The 27,075-nt window shown below is 39.0% G+C and overlaps 1 protein-coding gene across 1 annotated transcript in view; it reads right to left on the bottom strand.

Annotated features, from left to right (window-relative positions):
• Positions 1 to 27,075, bottom strand: part of GABRB2 (gamma-aminobutyric acid type A receptor subunit beta2) — a 233,196-nt gene that overhangs the window by 68,955 nt on the left and 137,166 nt on the right. Inside the window, exon 5 of the mRNA XM_072145899.1 lies at positions 1,256 to 1,338. Within this exon, the coding sequence (XP_072002000.1) occupies positions 1,256 to 1,338 (83 nt within the window). The remainder of the gene's footprint in view (positions 1 to 1,255; positions 1,339 to 27,075) is intronic.

Raw genomic sequence — 27,075 nt, 5'->3', positions numbered from 1 at the left:
CAAAACATCCCAAAAAATTATCAAAATGCATAAAAAGTATCAGCACATAGACTAGCAGGGGACTGGAGTGACTATGAGACTTTTTATGAGGCTTTTTGCAAAAGTTTTAAGTCATGAATCTGGCTTTCCCGGTGTTGCACTAGCAGTAGTTTTATGTTTAGGCCAGATTAATGAAGAGGTGAATGTAGTTCTGTGAGACTTTTTAGCAGTGAAGTCTCAAAAACCCTCAATGTGAGATTTGAGATTATTTTACACCAAAAAAGCCTAGGAAAACCATTGATAAATAACATCCATAGTATTAAGAAATTATTAACTTAAGGGGACTGTATAATAGTTTTAAATATCCATATATAAATTTTGCTCTACTTCACAACTGTGTCCCAAATTATAATTTTATATCTTTTTGTTTGAAGCCTGAAATGTGGCAAAAGGGAGCCAAAACTGTTACATCGAGGAGGATATATCACTATTATATATCACTATTCTGTCTGCCTTAGTAGCTGTCTTTTTGCAACTTTTCAGGTGCAAGGCAGTGATGTGCAAGATGCATTTTAATGCTGTGCACCTTTTCAGATGCAGTCTATTGTTGTGTGACTTTTCAGGCGCAAGCCTATGCTGTGTGACTTTTTGGCACACTATACTGACATTTTTTTTCTCCAATAAGCTGTCACTGCACCTAAAAAGTTGCACGGAAGAAGGTTTGACCTTGAAAAATTGCACTGCAGTACAGTGCATCTGGAAAGATACATATTGCTACCTTGCATCACAAAAGTTTCAAAAAGATCACCAGCAAGCCTAACAGAATATTTATATATACCCCCATAGGATAGAATATGTATTCTATATACAAAGTTTTGGTTATTAGTACTTAAAGATTAGTATCTTTTAAGTTCCCCAACGGTGTCCAAAATAAACTTATTAGAAGGTGTTCTGTTGGACATCAAATATCTGCAATAGGTATGCAACAAGGCAGAAAGGATTCAGTAACCTGAAGTGTCACCAAAGAGAAATAAAGCATGACACAACTCCCATCAAACTAGAAATTTAGAGATTAAAACCATAGAAATTCAGAACAACTGAAACCCATTGGGCCACATGACATCAGAAGATCTGTCAAGCATACATTCTAATTTTACTTCATTAACATGCTGTAAATTGACCATAATAATGAATTACATCAAATAAATGAAATTACAAATTGATAACGTAATACTTCTCAATTGCAATAAAGCAAGGGGAACGCGCAGCTACTTACAGCTTTCGATTTCTAACGTACAGTTCTGTTCATCTAGTGGATATCTCCTAAGATCCATCATGCATGCGGCAGTGGTTGTGATCCTAGAAAGAAAAGGACAAATGACTCAAATGGTAAATTATCACTTTCAGAAGTTGTGAGATCCATTGCTAATGAATGATAATCATTATTCAATATTTGGAGTAAAATAACACATATTATTTAAGGATAGGAGCAAGGGGAAAGTTATAGAAAGCAGGTGATGATTATATTGACAGAGAAGTCAATTGCTCAATACAAACATGTTATTTTCCAACAGGTCAACATGATCTAGACTTGACTCTCATTATATGATCATTATGTGACGAGCTGAAGTAAAACCTTGAAGACAACACAATGATGAATGTTTGAATGTAAAATAATTAAAGTGTGCAATATGCTTTCAGATATCACTATATTACAGACAAGTTAATTAAAGTGTTAGTCAATAGTGTTTGAAGAGACAGATTACTCCACGACTGACTGAGAACAGCCATTAAAGTCAAAAGAAAAGACATTGCCAAAGATAATAAGGTCCATTTCATTATATGGAGATCATTTTAATTATTGACTTCACAGCATTGTTCAATTATTTTTCGCCAACACGAAATGTTAGAGACATAACACATTAAAGCAGCATGACCAACTAAATATTGAACAATGGAATTACTGTAGATCGTATCCGTATCATTGGGGAACAAGTTTACACTGTTTTGTAATATAATCAGTCAGTGATTCAGCAGGTTCCATGCTAAAGACCCATTCCAAGGATAGATTATTGATATTAGATGGATAAGGGTCTGACACCTTGCTCCTTTCACACATCAGCTGTTGTCAGAGAGAAAATGGAACAAGAAGCAGCCTATGTGATGGTCTTCAACCGATTTGAAGTGAAAGAAAGCTGATCTGAAGTACCAATGTCAACCACTTTTACATAGAGCTGAGCTGTCTGCTTCCTGTTCTATTTTGTGTATATTATATGCTGAGAATGTCAGGATTTCACCAAAGTGACTTTGATGACAGATTGTAAATATCCGCCATTAAGATTTTTAGCTTTGTATCCCCTTTAAAAAGCAGTAAAAAGATTAGCCATTAATTTATGTAATGGTACAGTTTGGGAACAGACAAAAAGATAAAAAGGTATCGACATGAAAAGTGAGTCCTAAAGCTAGAACACCCAGCTGTCTCTACCTATTTGTCTACCCTGCCGAAGACGATAAGTGGCCGAAGTGCCTGTGCCCCTGACATCCAGACAAACCAGACTAGAAGATAAACATTCTAAGTAGAGGAGGTATCTGCCTATCACAGCTAGCTTAAACATCTGCAGACAAGTCTACAGGAGGAAGACGGATTTGGTATAAATGAACTAAGACAGTCATGAGGGAAATAAGGAGGTGTTAAGACAAGTGCAGGACAGGATGCAAACAAATTACAAAATCACAGTCAGCAGTGCATCTTCATCCACACTTTAAGGGTGGAGGACAATGTTGAAGCTTGGAGGCTAACAGATGTCAAAGTCCAATTAACAAAACTCAATCCCCTTTACTGAATTAATTTTTAGAATCAGATAACAGTAATGATTGACTGAATCTGTGTGGCTAGAAAAAAAGCTTATGCAAAGTGTTATAGCAATCTACTTTCTCTGATTCCATATTATTATCAATAAATTACAATAACACTGGGGAAATGCCTTTTAAGTTTTCATTGAAACCTCCTTTTTAAAAAGCCATATATTACTCGCAAAATTGGCTAAAAATACTGCTGTACGCAAAAATAAAAATGATGTTGCATGTCCCCTGGATGGCCAAGCATATTAGCTGCGCAAAAGATCAAACATAAAGAAACAGAATGGATATTAGCATTTAAGCTAGCTGTACAGCAAGTATAAAGCATAGGTTTGTCACATCTGCTACATTCTATGTTAATGTATAAGGAATATTTTTTTACAGTACAAAATATAAATTATACATTTGTTCATGTTTAATAGATTTCACTCATGAATAAATCTGTAAATACTGTTTTATGCTTTGATCAAGCTTTAAGTACAATATGTAGCTTTCAATGTGTAGAAAAACTTGTGGAAGAGAGTATTATGGCTCTTCGCATCGTGAGGTTAATGTGTATCCTAACATATTTCTATGCTAAATCTTTGTGGGTTTGGCTCCATTCATTACAAATTTAGGACCCATAATTTTGGGGCTTGACGGTGGTTTTGAGCCGCACACAGCCTAAAATTTGTAATGGATGGACATGGACCCACAGTTGGGTGCTTTACAGTTTGGGTCATTTCAACACTAATCTTGGATTGAAACTAATTAGCTAAAAACCATAATATATGTAATCTCTGAAACCAAAATCTGTCAAAAGTATATTATGTTATATGTATCTGGTTCCTTCTTCCTTGCCTCTGCCATTCTGATACAGAGAAGGTACATTTCTTTCTAGCAAATACAGGGGGTACCCTACTTAAATACACCCGACTTACAGACAACCCCTAGTTAAAGACGGACTTCTCTGCCCACTGTGACCTTTAGTGAAGCTCTCTGGATGTTACTATAGTCCCAGACTGAAATGATCAGCTATAAGATGTCTGTAGTGATGTTTTATTGATAATCATTGGTCCCATTACAGCAAAAAATTTTGAAACTGCAATTGTCTCTGGGGCAAATTTTTTTTTTTTCGTCTGGAACTATAATGATAAAATATACAGTTTCGACTTGCATACAAATTCGACTTAAGAACAAACCTATGGACCCTATCTTGTATGTAACCCTGGGACTGCCTGGAGTTTTATGCTCTAAGCTGATGATGGCTTCAGTATGAAGCCAAAATGCCCATAATTCATAATAATAAAACAATTGGAGCATCCACTCTACTTGCGTCTTTGCTACAAGTATCTTGCAGGTTCCTGCCCCTGGACACTGCCCTTGCTTTTCCTTTGTGTGCTCCTGTTCTGCGTTTCTATCTACGTGATTGATAAGCTCTTTATCAAGTAACCTTATCTCATCTATCCTGCTCTATTTGCCCTACACTTGAATATGTGTTTATTATGAAGGAAAATCATATATTACATTTGACAAACATCTAACTATAAAAACTCAGAGTATTCATTTGAAAATATACATAAATGTGAATATAAACTACAAAAAAACTGAAAAATAATACATACATCATAACCTGGGAGTCAATATTGATTTCACATTCTTTTTTCATCATCAAAGCATTCTAGTCAACAATAACATACATTCCTTTTTATAAACATAGAATTAGGACTGGCACTAGCTAATTTCCAAGATGAAAACTGATTAACTGTGCATAAATTACTTTGATGAATGTTCCATTATTCAGACTGCAAGCTATCTAACTTCATGTTAATGCTGCATAAAAATTGCTAACACTACTGAGTGAATCTATTATAACATTTGTAGCAGGTGTTATAAGTGTTGAAAGCTTACTATCAAGAAACGTTGTTCAGCTAGGAATGTTCCTCCATAAAATATCCATGTGAAAGTTTCTATAGTAACGTGCTGCACGCCTCACTCTTAAGGAGCTTCAAACAGTCCAGGACCGATCGAGAAATATAGTCCAACAGTTAAAATATAAACATAAAAGATTAAAAAAAATGTTTTTATCTGACTGGAGCTCCATATGATAGCATAAATAAAAGGAGCCTTTCACAAGAATAGAATTCAGACCACTTACTACCGCTGGAAGAAATATACACGGGAATTGCGGAATCTACTCACAAACACTTGGGAAAAATGTGCATTTTTAGCCTTTTTTATAACTATTTATTGGTGAATGAGGAGGTTTCTGAATATTTAAATGTTAACAGTTGTATACAGGATTTACATCATCAACAATTTTTGTGGAATCAACTTTTTTGTAGATGACCCCAATTCCTTCTTCCACAATCATCTTTTATTTCATATTTTGCAAAAAGCATAAATATTATTATAATAATTCAAAATGGGAAATGGAAAAAAAAATCTCAATATCAGTGAGGTCTTTGATGATGAAATGGTCTAAAGATTGGCACATCTCAGGGAAAAACAAGAAAAGAGTCCAAAATGTCCATTGTTACATATGTGATATTGTATCCTATGTGCCTGGAAAGGGTTTATTTAGTTTGTCTAATCAATCTTGCACCCACCATTCACTCAAGTCAAAAACTGAGCCTAAATTTCATCCTCACACAGTCCTCACACGTCTAAACGCTACCACCATCTATTGAATTCCAGATAGCACATTCAACTCTCCAGCAGTCACACAGTTATGAAAATACTTCTGTTTCTGTGGACCTAGGAAAAATTATGGAACATGTTCAGATGTGGTTGCCCCAGAGGCATAACTAGGAGAGCATATATACACACCTCATATACCCTATACACAAACAGCATATACACATCACAAATACAGCTTATATACATCACATATACGTTATAGACATATTATGCCATACAATGCACATTCTCCATGCTTTAGTGGGTCAGGTTGGACAATGGGGCTATGGTTGCTACCACTGTAGTTACGCCCCTTGCTGCCACCAACATGTGAAGCCTTGTCCATTGCAAGGTTTAATAGGTCATTTATTTGGTTTCAGAACATCCCATTAATTAATTAATTAATTAAGAAAAATTTACCCTCATGTGAAAACAGAACATTAAAGGGGTATTCCCACAAAGACACGATTCTTAAATATACTCAGAATAACAAAATAACTCATTCTCTAATTGACTGTTATTAACAAAAATACAGAATTTCACAGATAAAATTCCATCCTGTCTCTATCAGTACTGGTGTACACAACTTCAGTTGCCCCTAGACACAACCCTGTAACTTCTGACTTAGGCGTGCATTCCCTGCATTCTAGTCCCACACTCTAAAGTCCACTATGAAGCTCACAGACACTCATTAACTTCCTGCAGACAGCAGCCTGAGGATAGCTACATGCTACTGACAGATAAGTTCTTTATCTGGGAAGTCACAGCACGAAGATACAGAAGATGTAGCATGTTGTGGAATAGCAGAGATATAGGAGAGCTGTGTCATTGTGTGCAATAGGCATCTCATGGATTTCATCATCTCTGATCTGTCTCATTCCTCTTTCTATGTGTCAGATAGTAAATGTCAGCTAAAGTAGGAACCATTGGTGCATCAGTAAAATACAGATAAGAAGAAGGGACAGCCTCAAAGTGAGCTCTTGTACATGGCTTAAGGTGAGATCCTATTTTCCTAACAAGGCTACAAGCTGACCCACATGGCTTGTTCTCCCACACAGGGATAGTCTTGCATCACTTCCTCCGAACAACTCTCCACCCCTCAGAGGTCTCTGGGGACCCGCAGGCTTTGGTTCCATCACCTAACACGTCCATAGAGGCCATGGTAAAAGAGCGGTGACCTTACAATACTGGAGACGCTATGTCCTTCTAGCTGTCTAGCCTTCTATGTGTCAGATACTAGTACAATGTTCACAAGCCACTTACCAATGTATTTAAACCTTGTACCATTATAACCTAACCATATTTTCAACTCACAGAACTGGATGGATCATGAAGTGTCTTCTTAGACAGTCCCCAACCACACCCTGGAATTTTCACACTGACCATCACTGAGTGATAGGAGCTAAAACAGCAATAAAAATGAGTAAAATAGTGAGGTAAAGGGTTTAAAAAGATATTTATTGTGTAAACATCACTAGGGGATTGGAATTTGAGAATTTTCTTTCATGGAAAACCCCATTTAATGTAGGGGAAGAGTCAAGAATACTTAACAGTTCCTTGTTTCCAGAGTCCTTGTCCTTTGAAGGAAAGACAAGCAGTGGGGAATAAAGCAACTTGCTTAAGTAAGATACTTAAAAAATGCCTATTGTCATGTAGTTGTAATGTACTTAATTATATAATTAAATACATTTAGCATCTTATCCATCATTAATTAGTTTTCCACCTAATTAATTACTTTGAAGTTAAGGATTCTGAGAAGATAATTTAAGCTATAAAATCTATATTGGTACTTCCTGTTGTCAATTTAGCAAAACAAAACTTTCTCCATAAATAAATAATTATTACGGTAATCATATCTGACTATTTATCGTTTTCCTTTTTTATGGAAACTCTCTACATTTTATCAAAAAATATTTGTTACATTTTTAAACAAAGTGCTTAAAACATTTTAACCATTTTCTGTGTTCCACAAATTCATCAAGAAGAGCAGATCTGCAGACACTACACTCTTGGCTCTAGTCAACCTGCTATCTTCATTTCCCACAAGTATGAAGCTCTACAGTCTAAGTCAACAGAGCAAAGCATTTTTTTAAATATGAAAAGTAAATTACTTACAGATTCCTCCTCTCATAAGGTACTCTTATAACCTCGGAGGTCCTTTCACTTTTCCCAGTTTATATGAATAAATTAGGTTATTCAAGCTCTTTGCAGGATAATACAATTTTCGTTTACCTGAATTTTTGCGTGTGCGCATTTTATTTGGATGAAACTGTTGTTTGACAGTATTTTCACATTATTATTAACTGCAATATACAGCTGAACAATCAGTGACCAAAATGGCAACTAAATCATATTGAGAAACCACTCAAGTGTATAAGGAAAAAGATGGAACATGTGTTTGTTTAGGACAAAGAAACAGAATGTAGAAAAAGTCCAAAATGTCAAGTAAGGATTTTTGAAGTATTATCTGGAAAGTGAAATATTTAAGTTTAAGTCAACAGCAGAAAAGTCCACAATTCACCAGAATAATGGAGCCCTATGAGTCCCTTATGCCTCCTTTACTTGAATGGTGTTGTTTTGAAAAAAATATATACTAGCAGTCACAAATCACTGTTGTTACAAGTCGCTTGAGACTTAGGATAGGAAATGCAGTCCAAATGCCTTACATGATTCAACAATGATTATCCACCTCTACAGGATACATACAGTATAGACAGGGCCTATTCTGTGGGAAAATTGGCCACGGGCAAGAAATGTAGATACTTTTTTACAGCTATTTATGGAGAGCTTCGTAAAATACCAATACCATCGCATTTACCATATAAAAGTGCTACACAGTCGCTACATGAAACAAAAATATTCTGCTTACACAATACTGCTATGCAATTAAGTATGTAAATAACTGTAAAAATAACAGTAGTCAGTAATTTTACTCCATGTTTTCAACACTATTCAATAACATAAAGTAGTAAAGAAGAGAACATTACTAATTGCTCAGTTGTTAATTACTGGAACATGATTCATTTTATTGTTGAGTGAGCCTCTATTTACTGCAGAAATTAAATTGTTACAAAAGAATCAGTATACAAAAAGAATGCAGGCCCCACCGATAGAAAATATTGACCCTGGAAAATTACGCAAGCCAACCAGTTGGGATAAAGATGAGGAAACTTCAAAATTATGACTTAAAGTAGGTACTCTTCTCATGAAATTACTTGTCCCTCAAACCAGGCCAGGATGCTTTGGCCATAAACCCGGTAAAAAATAGACCCTATTTAATGGCCATTACAGAGGTTAGTAAAAGATGGTGCCCTATGGGCCATAAGTGGCAATTAGCATACTCCTAGTCTTCTTCATGTTATCACAGAAAGGGGGCTATGGGGGGATATGGACTTTTACTTAGATGGAATTTTTTAAATAGAAATCATCATTCTGTGGGGATCCTCAGTAGATAGAAAGATTGTGTGTTTCACCAGGTACCAGATTTATAATGTAATGTTCATGTTAAGTTCTGTTCTTACTTTATAAGCACATGGAAAATGTATGTAAGAGAGTGGCCAACCCCTTCAAAGAGTAGTGTTTTTTTTATTATCAGTGGCTTTGTAGGGCCTGTTTTTAAATAAAGGACATAGAGTGGCATTTTTTGTATTAATCCATCACTCCCAAAGTAAAATAATAAAAGCAAACCCAACACATTAACTTTATCCAAAAGTGTTGCCATTGAAAAATGCACCTATTACCCCTACAGTCCTCATATAATAACTCTAACAAAAAAATTAAAAAGAAAATTATATTCTTGTACCCTTTGAATAAAAATAGATGCAATTTTAAATGTTTGCCCCACAAATGACACCGAGGTTACCTGCACAGTTCCATGTGAAAAGCAGTTTAGTCTCCCATGTGCATCTGTCTGTATTCTCTATCCACATAATTGGAGATAAGTCTATCACTTGACCTAAGGTCCCTATGTGAATAGAGTTGCATTTTTTATTTACCTTGCAAAACTGTAATATCAAACACTGAGTGATTTGTGTCATTTGTTAGACAACTATTTCGAATGAATGGGGACCACCAAAAGCCCCGAACAAAGACCCATTAAACTTTATCGCTGTCCAGTGCAGGGGTAGATGTTACAAGACTAAAACCTTTAATTGAAACAATCCAGTGTCATTGCTTTTCTTATACTAGACAGATCAAACATTTTAAAATAAAATTTCACCTTTTGAAACCCCCTTTAATATACACTCATGTATTTCTGTATTATTTAAGATGTAACTGTTTCTACTCACTGCTGCTATGCGAATAATAATGAATATGACCTAAATTTTAAAGAAACTAGGACAAATTTCTTTTTGTGTCAGATCCACACATCTCAAAACCGCAAAATGCTGTGCCAGCATATTACATGTAATTCTCTACAATACCTAAATGGCACAGAGCAGATCGGACCTAATGGAAACCCTCTGTGATAAAATCAAAGTGGAACATTGATATACAGGGTTAATGTTATCTGATAAAATGTATGTTAGTAAGATAGATGAATATAATGTACAGCATACTGTAGACAGATGGATAGATAGGAGTAAGGTTAGGTAGATCGATAGATGAGAAATTTGATATGCAGTATACTCTCGAAAGCAGAAGAATAAAAATCTTCTAGCTATCCCTATCTATCCAATTTAACGAAAAATATAGAGATTGAATTTGTATCCCTCTTTGTGACATAAATGATCTATTCACTGCTAGAAGTTACTGTGCTGAAACCAGGCTCTCCATGCACCTAATATGTTTCTGCCACCTCAGCTTTGTCATTACATCTATTTGATGTGACAAAACAAAATGGGTTATGATTTATCAAAATCTCTTGTTTTACTTTGAGGCACATTGCAAGTTAGCTTAGAAATGTGTATTTTACAGGGATCTGTTTCAACCAAAAAACAACTCACAGCTGAACTATTTAAATGCCGCTTGCAAAGTCACGAGTGACATATAAATCAGGTGCGGCTGGATTAGTGCTGGTAATTTAAATGCTGCTGATGACGTTGCAGGTGGAATTTAAAGAGTTCATGTCCACGCAGGGGTGTAACTTTAGGGGGTGCAGAGGATGCGATCGCACCTGGGCCCAAGGGGTCTAGGGGGCACTTATGGTGTCACTTTCCCATATGAGAAGACTATTACTATAAACCATACATTATAGTCGGGGGCCTGGCACAGACTTTGCACTGGGGCCCATCAGATTCTAGTTGCGCCACTGTGTCCACTATCAGTGTCACAGGCGATTACAAGAGGGAATTGTCTATCTTGTCTTTCTTTCTATAGCCATTGATGTAGCTATAGGGTGGAAAAATTAAAACCTGCATCAAGGCACAGATTCCCATGTTATACAAAAAGACGTTAGGACTAGGAAAGACACATGGTAGGCATTACAGACTCTGCACTGGAAAGCGGGAACCTTTTTTTACATTGCTGGTATGCCTTAATGGTCCTCAGTGTGAAACTTAGGTGGGATTTACACAATGGGGCACATTTACTAAGGGCTGTGTGCCAGTTTTCTGTCTGACTTTTTACATTCATTTCAGTGGAAACTGCTTGCACAGATGCCTAAGAAGTGACGGAGACCACATTTGTGGAGCGGCTGCACTATCCTTTATGCAACACCAATTTCTGCACTGAAGGAGGCGTTCTGGTGTTCAGTCGGACTGTGCACCAGATTTATCATGGAAGGTATGACAGAAGTGTGTTGAAGGTGCACCAAAAAAAGAAATGGTGCAGTACAGAGGGCGCCAGATTCATGAAGAACAGGTGCCAGAAATCCTGAATCTAGTGCCCTCTACACTTAGTAAATGTGCCCCTGTGTTCTTTGGTGGTTGTGTACACAGTAAAGCATTAAACAATAGTGCTATTTGCAAGCACATATCTGGTTGTTCTTATACTGTTTTGACTTTGAAATTATTTTCTTGACTGTTCTTATTGGGCTCTTGTTCACATTAATGTATTTTTTCATTAACATTGGACATGAGCATCACTTTTGTCTAGCAGCAGTTGCTTTCTTATTATCCATGAGTAGTACTGCGTACTCTTTGTCATGATTGGATTGGCCTATTTCTTTCTACGTGGAGTTATTGTCATGACCTTGACCTGTCATCCTTAGGAAGAGTCACACAAGTCTTTTCCATCTTGAGCTAAACAGGTATTGCTGTGTTGTATAACAAGGCATTAAAAACGTATATACATGCAGTCCATGGGTTATGAAAAAACTAGGCTGTAGTTTAGTTCTTTAGTTGAATTTGTATGCAAGTAAGAACATTTATATTTTGTAATTCCAGGCAAAATTTTATTTTTATCATGTGTCAAGTGGACTTTCTAAATTTTGGATTGTCATGAAAACAAGGGTTAACAATAAAGTCTATCTGTAACAAGAGTTATCTGTAGATCAGGTGTAAAGTCGGGTAGCACCGTTTTTTTGGCATGTCCATTCTCATCTATAACATCTACATCTACACTGACAATAGTAGAACCTATTGTTCAACCCTCAGTAAAGAGGGATGAATAGACCAACAATAACTGCAAAAGGACATGGTGATAGTAAAAGTACAAATTTTATTAGAGCAAATGATCCCACTCCAGAGGGGACACAAGCAAGAGTTGCATCACAGGCAACAGATCAAGACATGTAACAAAGAATGTAAACAAATATAGGCATCAGTGGCCATATACAGATGTAAGATAATGCTGTTGGGAAGCATAGGAAGTATAAAGCAGTATTTTCTAAAAAGAGTATACAGAGAATACTATGTGGAGCTTACCCATGTTGGTATGATCGTTGCCCGAGATAGCAGCAACCACGACGCGCGTTTTGGCTGATAGACACCCCCAGACGAAGGCTGTTATTTTGCTCTAATAAAATTTGTACTTTTACTATCACCATGTTCTTTTGCAGTTTTTGTTGGTCTTTTCATCTCTCTTTACTGAGGGTTGAACAATAGGTTCTATTAATGCTTTCCGACATGGTATTAAACTACTATAGGGAAGAAATATCACTACATTATGATAAACGTTGTACGCCTACCATAACATTGTTGCTTTTCCCTAATTGTGTGTGTTCAATTTTGGTTAATATCTACACTGACAAGAATGTGGACTCCATGTTAATGGAAATATTTAGTAAGAACTGAGGCTTTAAAAAGTAGCAATTCTTAGAAACCATTTTCTTGTATCGTCTGCTGAAGAAGGTGCTACCAGTCATTGAGGTCAATGGGACGCACTAACTCGCATATTCACTCACATTTCATTATGACAAATACTCCATTATTGGGCCATTTGAATATACTTTACAGAATATCATGCAAGGAAGTGCAGAGAGTGCTATAGTTGCTTCTATAGGGTTTTACACCATGTTGATCTAAAATAATGCAAAATAATGAAAGTACTGTAATGTTAAGATACTAAAGCACTTCCAATTCTTCATATTCAGTATCAATTACCATCCTAAAATTCTGAATTAGTTCCCCATGTTCTAAATTCCTTACTCATATCTGCTTTACCTATTCTATAAGGTCCTATAAGTTTTCCAGTATAAGAAAAATGTTAAAGGGCTTTTGCAGATCAGAAAGAAAGGCTTTATTTTTTTCTTCCAAAAAGCACAAATATTGTTGAAGCCATAACCACTGACTTAACTTGGACATGAGGAGCCAAGAAATAAAATATTTTATTAACCTATTTAGAAAACTAGCCATGCAAGAGAATAAAGAGGACTATGAAATTTATATAGGAAAAGAGCGTTTTCCGGTTATTGCAAAATGCCATTGCTGACAGTTATAAAACACTGATGGCACCATGGAGCGTGTCTATTATTATTGCTCAAGCATTATATTGTGATATAGGTATAGAATTCCAATTACAAGTTTCTATACATAAATCCATATTTCAATAACAATGGTAAAATATCCAAAAGTGTTTCAACTAGATGTACTAGATAGAAAAGATTGAACTCACTATGGTTTATGCAAAAAAATATATACAAATAGTGGTTAAATAATAGTTTTTACTGGAATCGTTTGAAAGTGAACATACAGTAAACTGGCTTCAAAAAGGTAATGTGGACGCACGATGCCCATCTGCAAAGGTGAAACAAAGGGAGAAAAAGTATAACAAGTGTGAGCCAAGTGGCCTTCTATAATGATTCACAGTTATTGATGAGACTTGTCATGCAAGAGAGAAGGAAGCTCACCTCTGTAGGCTGTACGTCTTGGTAAACGAAACAAAAGGATCTACACTCAGGTATTCGGTTATCCATTCATGGAGGTGCCATACGGAAAAAGTCAGTAATTGTGGGCAACATAAGTCCGTATAGAGTGTAGAAAGAAAGACCGGAGGAAGGAACAAGGTGCTGTGATTATAGACCTGGAAGGCAAGGGTCAGAGGTAACTGTAACTCTCCCTGTTGATGCCCTAGATGAAGGTCTAGAACACCCTGTTGACCTAACCTCGGGGTTGTGGCCCTAATCGACCACGAGCCCCGACCGGAACCTTACCCTAGATAACTAGCCCTGTCAATGGACCTAGTCTAGAGGTAACGTCCCAGTCAGTTGTACGTCTATAAAGACGAAAAAAGCAAAGAGTGTGTCATAAGGGTAATTGCGCAGCCAAATCCCGACAGGGCCTGTTTCACCCTTTTGGGCTCATCAGGGGATAATGCGGTCCGCGTGGGAAAAGAAGCCCTATTGGAGAAAACCAAACAAAATATTTTGACACAGAGTGTGACTACTACAAACTCTAAGGTGTTTGTGACCTATAGACAACAGACCATAATGTGGTATAGGTAATGTACTCTTACCTTGCACTACACTGCTAGATAATTAGTGCTAGGGTGATGAAGATCTCCCTTGTTCACTAGGAGTAGTGTATAGGAATAGCAATAATTGTCCTAGTAAATATCCTAGTGAGGAAAAAGATGGGTTGGTGAAGTTGCAGCATAATAACCCTCAGGAGGACCGGGGCATCTGTGTATTGATCCCACTAATTGACTGTCTTACCTGAAGGAGATAGCCGGTTAAGAGATGTGATGCTGCGGGGGTGCAAATGCGCACAACCCCATTCACAACGGGTGACCAGTGGGTACTGATAAGTGCGGCGTGCGCCTCAGATATACACGCACCATTTAGTGATCGTACCGCCCCTCACGCTGGGCGCCAGTCTGCAACGCCACCCTCATTGGTGGAGAGACGTGGCCGGCAGCGGGCGCGGCGTGCGCATGCGCCAAAAAAAAGGCGGAGAGGGCAAGAAACCATAGTGAGTTCAATCTTTTCTATCTAGTACATCTAGTTGAAACACTTTTGGATATTTTTCTGTATAATTGTTGATAGAGGGATGGCTGGTTTCCTCAAAACGGGAATCGATACATCCCAGTGGCTATCAGAGGCTAGTGAAGTGTTTTCGGACAAAGAACTCTCCCTTAAGAAATATACACCTACAGTGAAGGGAGCATTTAAAGAATTACACCAAGTATACAGAGACCAGATTAGTTCCTGGTGGGAAGTTCAGGCACTTGAAAACTACATTAAACATAATATAGTACCACGAGGTCTGAGAATCCCCCTTACACCAGCCACGAGATATCAGGGACCCGGTTTCTGCACTAAGTGGGAAAAGGAAGTCACAGTCTGTTCTATCCGACTCATGCGTTTTCTTCTACAAGAAGAAAAAACTAGACTGGACTCCCTAACCAAAAAATTACAGGAACATATAGACATTGCTGATAAATTTTCTACGGATCCTGAATTTCAGACCTTGGAAAAACAATTACAGTCTAATCTTGAACGTTTTCAGTTTCATCTTAAAGAAAGGAAGCACAAGCAGTTCAACAGAGATCTGTGTGACTTCAGGGACAATAAAGCTTATTCCTGCATTAATACGAAACTGACCCCCAACGAGACGGACTTCGGCACAGATACTGATACCGACACAGACGGATCCACAAATAATCAGAGCGGTAGAAACAGGGGCATAGGTAAACGTAGTAGAGGCAGAGGAAGAGGCAGTTCCAACTATAATCAAAGAGATTTCTTCCCAGGTGACAACACAACATGCATTACGCCAGCAAACATCAGCAGGGGTGGTCATACAGGAGCTCCCTCCACTTTTGCTCCAACAACCATCCCTCCCTACGCCCCTCCATCATTACCCCCCTCTGCGTCCTCCTCCTCCTCATCGGCTTTTTTAACAGCAGGCCCTCTATACCCATTGAGGAACCGGAACCGCAGGGGAAGAAACTAGATACCTTAATCATAAACCTCTCTAACCGGTTCCTCACTAACGTAGAAGCATCAGTTTTGAGTAAAGGGTTATCCTTTGTGCCAACGAGTAGATTTGACGATTTCAACTGGCATAAGGATATTCATCTCTTTCTACGTAAATTGAGATGGCATAAATTTTTTAAAATTAAAGAAAGAAAAGATTGTCATGACCTAGGTGTCCCACAAGACCTCTTGGTCGATATACGACTACTTGAGAGTCTAGCCAGTTTACCAGCAGTTACTTCAGGTAAAGGCCCCTTTACTGATCTTAAATGTAAAAGTAGAAGCATTCCACCAGTAGGCGACATTTCATGCATTGATATCTTCTCTAAATTAGTGTTCAACGAACTTGATCAACTAACTACCGGGATTAGACACCCCAATTGCACAAGGGAAGAAATACAGGCCCTCATGACGCTTGAAAGGGACACTACCATAACTATCAAATCCTCCGACAAAGGAGGTAACATAGTGATCATATCAACAGAACAATACCGCCAGATGTGTCTTGATCTACTTAAGGACACTGACAACTATGCCACTTTACCCAGCAATCCCACTCACATTTTCCTATCAGAACTCAAGATAATACTTCAAACTGCCCTCACCAATGACCTCATAAGTAAAGATGAGTTCGATTTCCTTTTGCCCAAACATCCTAGAACAGCTACCTTTTATGGGCTTCCAAAAATTCACAAAGGTCTAACCCCCTTAAAAGGCAGACCAATTGTGTCAGGTGTTGGATCTCTCTGTCAAAATGTAGGCATTTACATTGATAAAATTCTGGCTCCCTTTGTCGCTGCCCTTCCTTCTCATACTAAAGACACCACGGATCTTCTTAAAAGATTAGACGGGCTCTCTATTGGTCCTGATACTTACCTAGCGAGCATTGACGTTGAGTCTCTTTACTCCTCTATTCCCCACCATCTAGGATTACAAGCTGTCCAATTCTACTTGAGTACTCGAGGTAACCAGTGCAGTGCACATAACAATTTGGTTCTCCAGTTACTGGAATTTTCTCTCACGCACAACTATTTTTTATTTGACGGGGTTGTGTACCACCAGCTCAGGGGCACGGCAATGGGGAGCTCATGTGCCCCCACCTATGCCAATTTGTTCCTGGGCTGGTGGGAACACTCCCTCGTTTTCTGTGAAGATCCTGCCCCCCGCTACATTGATATGGCGAGCCTTTGGGCTCGCTACATTGATGATATCTTTATCACGTGGGAAGGATCAGAGAGTCAATTTAAGACCCTCTTAGAGGACCTCAACCTGAACTCCTTAGGACTGAGGTTTACACACGAGATACATCAATTCAGCATACCGTTTCTAGACATCCTGATTAAAAAGAAACACAACGGAGAGATAGAGACAACTCTCTATAGGAAACCTACCTCGACCAATTCCCTCCTACGATGGGAATCCTACCACCCACCAGCACTAAAGAGAGGTATACCCTATGGACAGTACCTTAGAATACGTCGTAACTGTTCGTCCCTGGAAGAGTTTAAACACAAAGCTAAAGATCTCAAACTCCGCTTCTTGGCCCGGGGATACCCGGAGCAGACTCTCAGATCAGCATACCAGAGAGCATTAAGAACCAATAGGACAGATCTACTTACCCCACATACCAACCCGCCCTCCGTACCCATAATCAGACTGATAGGTACATTCGATGAGGGATCACAACAGGTTCGACAAGTCCTCTCAAAATTCTGGCATATACTTAAAATGGATCCAGATGTTTCGGAGGTTCTACATGACTACCCCACAATTACATTTAGAAAAGGACGTAACCTAAGAGACAGACTTGTCCACAGCCATTTTACTAGACCGGAACCCACTAGGACTTGGTTACGATCGGACATTAAAGGCTGCTATCGGTGCAGTGGTTGTATTGCATGTAAAGTAATACAGAGCTGCAAAATCTTCCATTGCTCGGTTACCAACAAAAACTACTGCATTCAACACTACATCAATTGCAAAACTAAAGGCGTTATCTACCTAGCCACCTGTGAGTGTGGTCTACAATATGTGGGCAAGACATACCGGGAATTTCGACGGAGAATAGGGGAGCATTTAGGGGACATCAGACACAACCGTGACAAACCCCTTGCCAGACACATACAAGAAAGACATAGAGGCAGTACCAATAAATTAACGTTTGTGGGTATCGACCTTGTTAAACCCCCAGACAGAGGAGGAGACTGGGACCGGATTTTGAGGCAAAAAGAGTCGCAATGGATTTTTAGACTCAAGACAGAGTCCCCACTAGGACTCAATGAACAACAGAGTTTTTCCTGCTTTCTATGACGGTTTTTTACACATTATATACCGCCTCTATTTTGTTCCTTTTGATCGTTTATTATTTTTTCATATTATGATTGTCTATATTTGCCATCTGCCTTTTCACTGGCCTCTGTATCCCACTTGGATATCATGGCCCTTAGTTAAATCCCCACCCACTTGCGATAGGGGCATGTGCAGAATTGTAACTTTACAATGCACATGTCCGTTTGCCTAACTACTCCCATAACCATTTATGGGTCTTTTTAGCGCACCTAAGTACATTGAATTATCTTTCTTACCAGGTACCTTGTCTCCAGAGGCGTTCTCTTTATGTCCGGTAGGGGCATTCTTTGCCCTCTCCGTTTTGACTTCGGCGAGCGCCTCTGCGCATGCGCCACTTGCTTGCCTCGGAGATTCCTCTGGGCATCGTCGTTGACATGCGCACTGGATCGTCGGGGCGGGCAAGGTGGGTGGGCTTTTTCCCTGCCCTCTCCGCCTTTTTTTTGGCGCATGCGCACGCCGCGCCCGCTGCCGGCCACGTCTCTCCACCAATGAGGGTGGCGTTGCAGACTGGCGCCCAGCGTGAGGGGCGGTACGATCACTAAATGGTGCGTGTATATCTGAGGCGCACGCCGCACTTATCAGTACCCACTGGTCACCCGTTGTGAATGGGGTTGTGCGCATTTGCACCCCCGCAGCATCACATCTCTTAACCGGCTATCTCCTTCAGGTAAGACAGTCAATTAGTGGGATCAATACACAGATGCCCCGGTCCTCCTGAGGGTTATTATGCTGCAACTTCACCAACCCATCTTTTTCCTCACTAGGATATTTACTAGGACAATTATTGCTATTCCTATACACTACTCCTAGTGAACAAGGGAGATCTTCATCACCCTAGCACTAATTATCTAGCAGTGTAGTGCAAGGTAAGAGTACATTACCTATACCACATTATGGTCTGTTGTCTATAGGTCACAAACACCTTAGAGTTTGTAGTAGTCACACTCTGTGTCAAAATATTTTGTTTGGTTTTCTCCAATAGGGTTTCTTTTCCCACGCGGACCGCATTATCCCCTGATGAGCCCAAAAGGGTGAAACAGGCCCTGTCGGGATTTGGCTGCGCAATTACCCTTATGACACACTCTTTGCTTTTTTCGTCTTTATAGACGTACAACTGACTGGGACGTTACCTCTAGACTAGGTCCATTGACAGGGCTAGTTATCTAGGGTAAGGTTCCGGTCGGGGCTCGTGGTCGATTAGGGCCACAACCCCGAGGTTAGGTCAACAGGGTGTTCTAGACCTTCATCTAGGGCATCAACAGGGAGAGTTACAGTTACCTCTGACCCTTGCCTTCCAGGTCTATAATCACAGCACCTTGTTCCTTCCTCCGGTCTTTCTTTCTACACTCTATACGGACTTATGTTGCCCACAATTACTGACTTTTTCCGTATGGCACCTCCATGAATGGATAACCGAATACCTGAGTGTAGATCCTTTTGTTTCGTTTACCAAGACGTACAGCCTACAGAGGTGAGCTTCCTTCTCTCTTGCATGACAAGTCTCATCAATAACTGTGAATCATTATAGAAGGCCACTTGGCTCACACTTGTTATACTTTTTCTCCCTTTGTTTCACCTTTGCAGATGGGCATCGTGCGTCCACATTACCTTTTTGAAGCCAGTTTACTGTATGTTCACTTTCAAACGATTCCAGTAAAAACTATTATTTAACCACTATTTGTATTTAATAACAATGGTAAGCACAGTTTCTGTACATAGATTTGTGGTGAGGAAAAGGGTCCTTTTATATTCCCTCGATACATAGGAAGATTGATTATTTCTGTCAGTGAATCAGTGTTACGGTAATAACTTTCCAGGATTTTCTTTAGAACATATAGAAACCATTCTAGCTCTGCCATCCTGCTACCTGAATGGAAATAGTTTTTTTTAAATATTGTATAATCCCAGCACAAGGTTATTTTTCAGTATTACATAATATTATAAATGGCTGAATCTGTCATTTTTTGCCCATTGATAGATATGTGATCTGATTTGCCATGTGCGCTTCATATCTAAAATTCTGTACATCTTTGTATCTCCCACCCCTATATAAAATGTATTGTAAAATTTACCGTATTTGTGACTCAAATTGGTTCTATTAAGAAACACAGCTTATGCTGTAAAAAGATCACAAATTGTTACAATAAAGAGAAGAAAAATTATTTGCCAATATCCTTTTTTTTTATAAAAAGTGCTAATATTGTACAAAAGTAGCAAACCATAAAAGAAAAAATATACAAGTTTGATATCACAAAAAAATTCTGAATACTGAGATTTGCAAGCATAAAAATCAAAACGCTAAATTGCTGTTTTCATAAGCCTAGAGCAATGATCATAGAGTGGGGTACCTATTGGCCGAAAGTGGGTGCTACAGACTTCAAGCATCTTATGTGCCACAATTGCTGTCAGAATATCTCAGAGGTTAAATAGCCAGGAATAGAGGTCACTCTGAACACTGCAGTGAAATTTCAACTCTGTACCACAATTTTACATTTTTTTTCTGTTTACAGAGCACCATAAGTGCAGAACAATTTATACTTCCTAGTGTCAGTATTTAATATTCTAGGAAACTATAAAATCCAAATACAGTACATTTTCAGTGAGAAATGCTGTGTCACCATGTTCTTGGTGGCTTTGCATTTACAGCTTTCACAGGGGGTGTCAACAGAGTCCTTCCCGGTTTTGGAGGCTACTGCTATTACTTGTCAGCTGTAGAACTTCTCCCTCGCCCCTCTGCTCCTTCTGATCAGTGCCAGTTTTAGACAAATTGGGGACCTGGGTAAAACAAAATGTGGGGCCCCAAAATAAAACAGTCATATTTTGTAAGAGGCTCCCTTACAATAACACTATGCATCACTTATATTTAAAAACATGATGTAGCAGAAGAGTGGGTGGACTATTTTAAAGTGGATAGAAAATATGGAGTGAGTAAATTTCAACAATTGAAGCCAAGTTCTAGATGGGTTGATGAACAGTGACAACCATTCAGTAAATAGATTATATAATGAATATTTTATAATGAGATCAAAATAGGAGAAGTTAATTTGAATTAGCATTTTTCTACAGGGACAGCCATGATTAATCTTCTCACTTAGGGGTTTAATTACGGGAAGAAATGGTTTACTCTGTACAGTAATACAACAGTGTAATAACTGGGCAGTGAGACGTGTAGACATCTTGTAAATTGCCCAAGACTCTAAACATTTCCTGTTAATAATGAAGAATAAACACACTAAAGAATCTTTACGATCATTCTCTTTCCATTTGTTTTGTTATGTAGCGTGTGTCATGTGCAAATGATGCTATCATCGTTTTCAGTGCGCCAAGTATCCGGGGTATTTTGTCATTTTTATGTTCAGAAGTGGCCAAGGATCAATTTGAATAATTGTACTAATTAGTACTGGGCTGATAGTGGCCATTTATCATATCTCCCAGGAGGAAAAAAACACTTCTTGACTTCCAATATTAATAATATTTGCTGAAGTTTGTAGATGTCTATGTTTAACTACATCTTTGTTGCTTGGATTGCAAAACAAGGTTCTTCCTCCATTAAATCAATGTCGCCTATTGTGGCACAAACAAAGATGTAAGCAAAAAACAATGGGCCACATTTATCAATACCAGTGCAGTCTGTACTATGAGCAGTTTGCCTGTGGAGTGCTCCCCCTGCACTTCTCGGGAAGAGTAAGACAACTTTTTTTGGTGCAGTTTTAATATAGAGAGCTTGCAACACAATTCTGTATAGTCACATTAATAAATGTGGCGCTGTGGCATAGTGTCGTCACGAAACAATACTGGCTCAAATATTTCTTAATTACATGTGCAAGCAGTGTGAACGTTCTTTTCAGGGCAAAGTCAGACAGAAAACTGGTGCAGATAAATGTGGGCCACTGGGAATACATTGGGGTAATTAAGTCATGTCAAATCAGAGACTTTTGCTACTCTTGATTTGAGGTTTTCACTAAATCTTTCTAGAAACTTCTAAGAAATGGATAGGTATTATGTACTGGGATGTTTACTAGAGATGAGCGAGTATACTCGTCCGAGCTTGATGCTCGTTCGAGTATTAAGGTACTCGAAACGGCTCGTTGCTCGGACGAGTATTTCCCCTGCTCGAGATCGAGCATTTAATTAAAAAAACACAGTGAAGAACAATGAAGAATAGAATAAAAACAGTGAACACAGTGAACACAGGATCATTTAAGTGAAAAACACAGTAAAGAACACAGTGAAGAATAGATTACAGATGTTCGGCACATCTGCTTACTTGTCGGAAGATACGCGCGGAACGGTGCGAACAAAATAGCATGTGAAGAACAATATATATGTGTGAAGAACACATTGAAGAACACGGTGAGCAGGACAGAGACACCAGGGAGCAGGACAGAGACACCGGGGAGCAGCACAGAGACATCGGGCAGTGGCACGGAGACATCGGGCAGCGACACGGAGCGGCACGGAGACATAGGGGCACGGAGACATAGGGGCACGGAGACATCGGGGCACGGAGACATCGGGGCACGGAGACATCGGGGCACGGAGACATCGGGGCACGGAGACATAGGGGCACGGAGACATAGGGGCACGGAGACATCGGGGCACGGAGACATAGGGGCACGGAGACATAGGGGCACGGAGACATCGGGGCACGGAGACATCGGGGCACGGAGACATAGGGGCACGGAGACATAGGGGCACGGAGACATAGGGGCACGGAGACATAGGGGCACGGAGACATAGGGACACGGAGACATCGGGGCACGGAGACATCGGGGCACGGAGACATCGGGGCACGGTGACATCGGGGCACGGTGACATAGGGGCACGGAGACATCGGGCAGCGGCACGGAGACATCGGGGAGACTTCAGTGGAAGAAGAGCAGCGGATCCCGGGACAGCGTATCTCCCGACAAGTAAGCAGATGTGCTGAACATCTGCAATCTATTCTTCACTGTGTTTTTCACTTAAATGATCTTGTGTTCACTGTTTTTATTCTATTCTTCACTGTTCTTCACATCTGCTAACTTGTCGGGAGATAATATACGCGCGGAACAGTGAAGAATAGATTGCAGATGTTTGCATACATCTGCTAACTTATCAGAAGACATTCTTTTTCAATTAATTAACACATTTTATTCCCGAACCATGGTCCCTTTGAAAAATGCTCGAGTCTCCCATTGACTTCAATGGGGCTCGTTATTCGAGACGAGCACTCGAGCATCAGGAAAAGTTCGTCTCGAATAACGAGCACCCGAGCATTTTAGTGCTCGCTCATCTCTAATGTTTACCCAAAAGTGCACAGTTTAGACTATAGTGGATTTTTTTGAGAAAGAACAGATTGAAATGAATTGTCAGCTATATCAAATGATCTAGTAGTGTCAGGAAGGAAGTGTAAAGTTCAAAAAAGACCTGTCTAAGTATATTATAGGCATGTATTTATAAAATAATGGATTATGACATTTCTTTGTTATCTGCCCTAATAACGTATGAACGGAATGACAATGCTGTGCTACCAGGTGGAGACGCACCACATTCTGATGTTTGCCAATGTGTCTTGACAAAATAAAACTTTGAATAACTTAGACCACAAATTTATGCCAAAACTTCGATGCAATTCTGGGAAACACTGGAGCCATTTAAGTCATACCCGGTGTCCCACAAACGTAGTATGACTTAAAAAAATGTCATAACTGGATTATTATTGTGATGCACAACATGCACTCATCAAAACTTTCTATTCACTCAGAAACAAGCAGCCAAATTAAGTCACTTGGCTAATCTATCACATCGGTATACAGCAGTGAAGTAAACAAATCCAATGATAACTTGAACTTAAAAGGAAATCTACCATGAAAATGAAATGTGATAAACCAGGGAGACATATAAAATGATTACCAAAGTCACAGTGCTTGGATCTAGGAATAATTTTTTTTTATTCATGGGCTCCTGCCTTCTAAAATCAACTTTAAAAAATATGCTATTGAGAGTGAAAGGCTCCCAGAGGTATTTCAAGAGTCCCTGTAGCTTAAAAGGCTGTTAGACTGTCTGCCCCCTCGGCTCTCTCAGCACCTACCCCCTCCCCATGCCTGATGTAATCTCACTGCAGCAGTGGAAGTCACATCACATATTGGGAGGGGCATGTGCTTCTTGCACACTGTAACAGTGTGGAGCCGCATGGAGCGGTTCTGGTAACACTCCCTGAAGCCCTTCAGGCTCATTAGCATTATTTAACTAGTTGATTTTAAGAAGGAAGGAGGCCATAGATAAAAATTATAAGAATATTACCACAGTCACTGTGCCTGGATCTTTGAATATGTAAGGTAGTTTTATCATGCTTAATTTTGATGATCACTTATGATAAATCATATATTTAACTTTTTTGTTTCTAAGACAATAACACTTTTTTATTGAGCACAAATAAAATCTAGATTGAATTAAGAAAGAAAATCCTTCCTTATCCTTACTTATTTTCTGAAAGTAGATGTGTGGTGCATAACGAAAATGCCACCCAGCAATTAAAGTGTAATATTCTCAAAAAGTTCCATAGACACGTACAACTAACAAAATGATAAAGACATAATCCATCATAAAAAAGTTGAAGTTATGCGGTATATTTACAGGCCGCTTGTACACATCCCCACAAGATCTTCAAAAATGAAGAATATAGATCGCTATAATCACTTGTGTCACAGTTGAGGCAAATCATGATATATTACACTTGTCCTTGTTGGTGAAAGGGCTAGAGAAGATTAATATAACTTAACAGTTGTGATGGATGGAACTAAAGTTTGAAGTGAACTTTTCTGTTACCATTACAAGACATAGCACAGAATCATTCTGGCCTTTGACTAAAAAGTTGCAAGATAATTTTTACAAGAGGACCACCCAAAGCTGAGCCAAAATATACAAAAGATGTTGGCAAGGTTGCAATTCCCCCAAATCATATATTAGAGACTGTTTTTCTTTGACTCCATGTCCAGAAATGATGGGGGGTTCATACAATATGGTCACATGTAATTAGGAGGACACTTAACGGATATATGGAAAAGAGAAACCCCTTCCCTTCACTAGGACATTATGCCTTATGCCTAACCTAATATACCTTTTGCTCATTCCAGCTATTTCACTTTTAGGAATAAGTAAGTTCACAAGTAAATTCACAATAAAGTTTCTTGAAAAAAAATTAACATGTACAGAAAAATAATCTTTGAAATTGGTGGCACACTTTAATGTTATTTGATTAATATAAACCTGAGATTTTTTGGTGTAAAAAAAGTCTCAAAAAAGTTACATTGCCTTGAGCCGCATTAAGTTTTTTTGGGGACTTTTCACTGCTAAAAAGTCTCACAGCGCTATTTCCAACACTTAATTAATCTGGAGTAAACATAGAACTACTGCTAGTTCAACGCTGTGCCACACTGTGCAAAGCCAGATTCATAACTTGGTACGTTTGCAAAAAGTCCCATAAAAAGGGTCATGGTTGCTGCAGCTTGAGGCCGTACATACGTCCCCTATAGACAGCAATGGAAAAAGATAGGTCGAGCTCTCCTTCTCTCCATGGCACCGGACATAGGCATAAGTTTGTGTGCTTGAAGCCTTAGGCTGCATCCAAACTGTAAGGCAGATTTCTGGTGTAGAAGACTTGTAAAAGTATGCTGCCTTTCGATAAATCATACTCTGTATAATTTGTACTTTTCTTGATAAAAAAAGAAAAGTGAATAAAAATGTAAGTTACAAAGAAAAGTAAGAACCCATGGTTTAAGGTCGGACAATTATGACATTTTGAGAATTTTACACCACCACAAAGTGTCTGTGGCCTGGCGAGGTCTGCACAGTTTAAAGCTAAGATATATGCCATGAAGGGCCTGGTATAGTTTGTATTCTGTTGCCCGAGATATGAGTTGGATTTACTACTAATAATAGTGTTTATTTATATGGCTCCATCATATTCTATGGCGCAATTCATAGGGGACTTATAAAAATATAATATATCACAGAGCACAAACAGTCATATGGAGCAGTGAGCCCTGCTCAAAAGAGCTTACAGTCTATGAGGATGAAGGGGTAACACAAGGTATAAGAGCTTGTATAATGGTGCAACCATTCTTTATAAGGGAAAGGAGTAAAATAATTTATTAAATAAATATTCTGCTGCTTGAACCAGTCATGAACCGCCATTTTATATACAAAGACCAAAGTCAATGGGACGGCAGAGAAGCCTGGAGCTTTGTTGGATGGAAGGAGTACACAGGATGGGTTAGTAAAAAGAGAGTTGAAGTGTCATGTAGTTCATTGAGTGTGATAGGCTTACATAAAGAGATGGGTTGTAAGAGCACATTTGCAAATTTACAGGTTGAGTGTTAGTCTGACTACCCCGGGAAGGGCATTTCAGAGAATTTTTGCAGCTTGGGAGAAGTCTTGGAGACAAGAGTGAGAGGTTTGAATTTAGGTAGAGAATAAGAAGATCACTGGCAGATAGAAAACCATGGGTTGGGCGATAGACTGAGCTAAGAGAGGAGGGGCAGGGAGGTGCAGCATAATACTGAGCTTTGTGGATGAGGGTGATTATTTTAAACTGTATTCGGAAGGAGACAGGCAACCAGTGCAGTGACTGGCACAGACTTGAGGCATCTGTGTCTGAAAGACGAACCTGGCTACTGAATTTTAGAAGTTTCAATTGTAAGAAATGGGCAGATTTTAGAGATGTTCCTGATATGCATGCGGCAAGAGCAAGGAAGTGATTAAATATAAAGTGCACTTTAAGGCCAGAAGCTATTGGTAAATCTTGAATGTCATATGCTGGTGTTGGGAATATGGGTTAACAAACCTATATTGACAGACATGGGAGTTAATCGACCAAAACAACAAGAAAACACATGGTTGTGGCTTTCCATCAACCCCTTAACGCTCTGCGCCGTAGCTCTACGGCACAG

This window comes from Engystomops pustulosus, chromosome 4 (assembly GCF_040894005.1).
Source record: "Engystomops pustulosus chromosome 4, aEngPut4.maternal, whole genome shotgun sequence".
NCBI classification, from domain to species: domain Eukaryota; kingdom Metazoa; phylum Chordata; class Amphibia; order Anura; family Leptodactylidae; genus Engystomops; species Engystomops pustulosus.
Note: the sequence above shows the minus strand (reverse complement) of the source record. Positions and strands in the feature narration are given on the sequence as shown.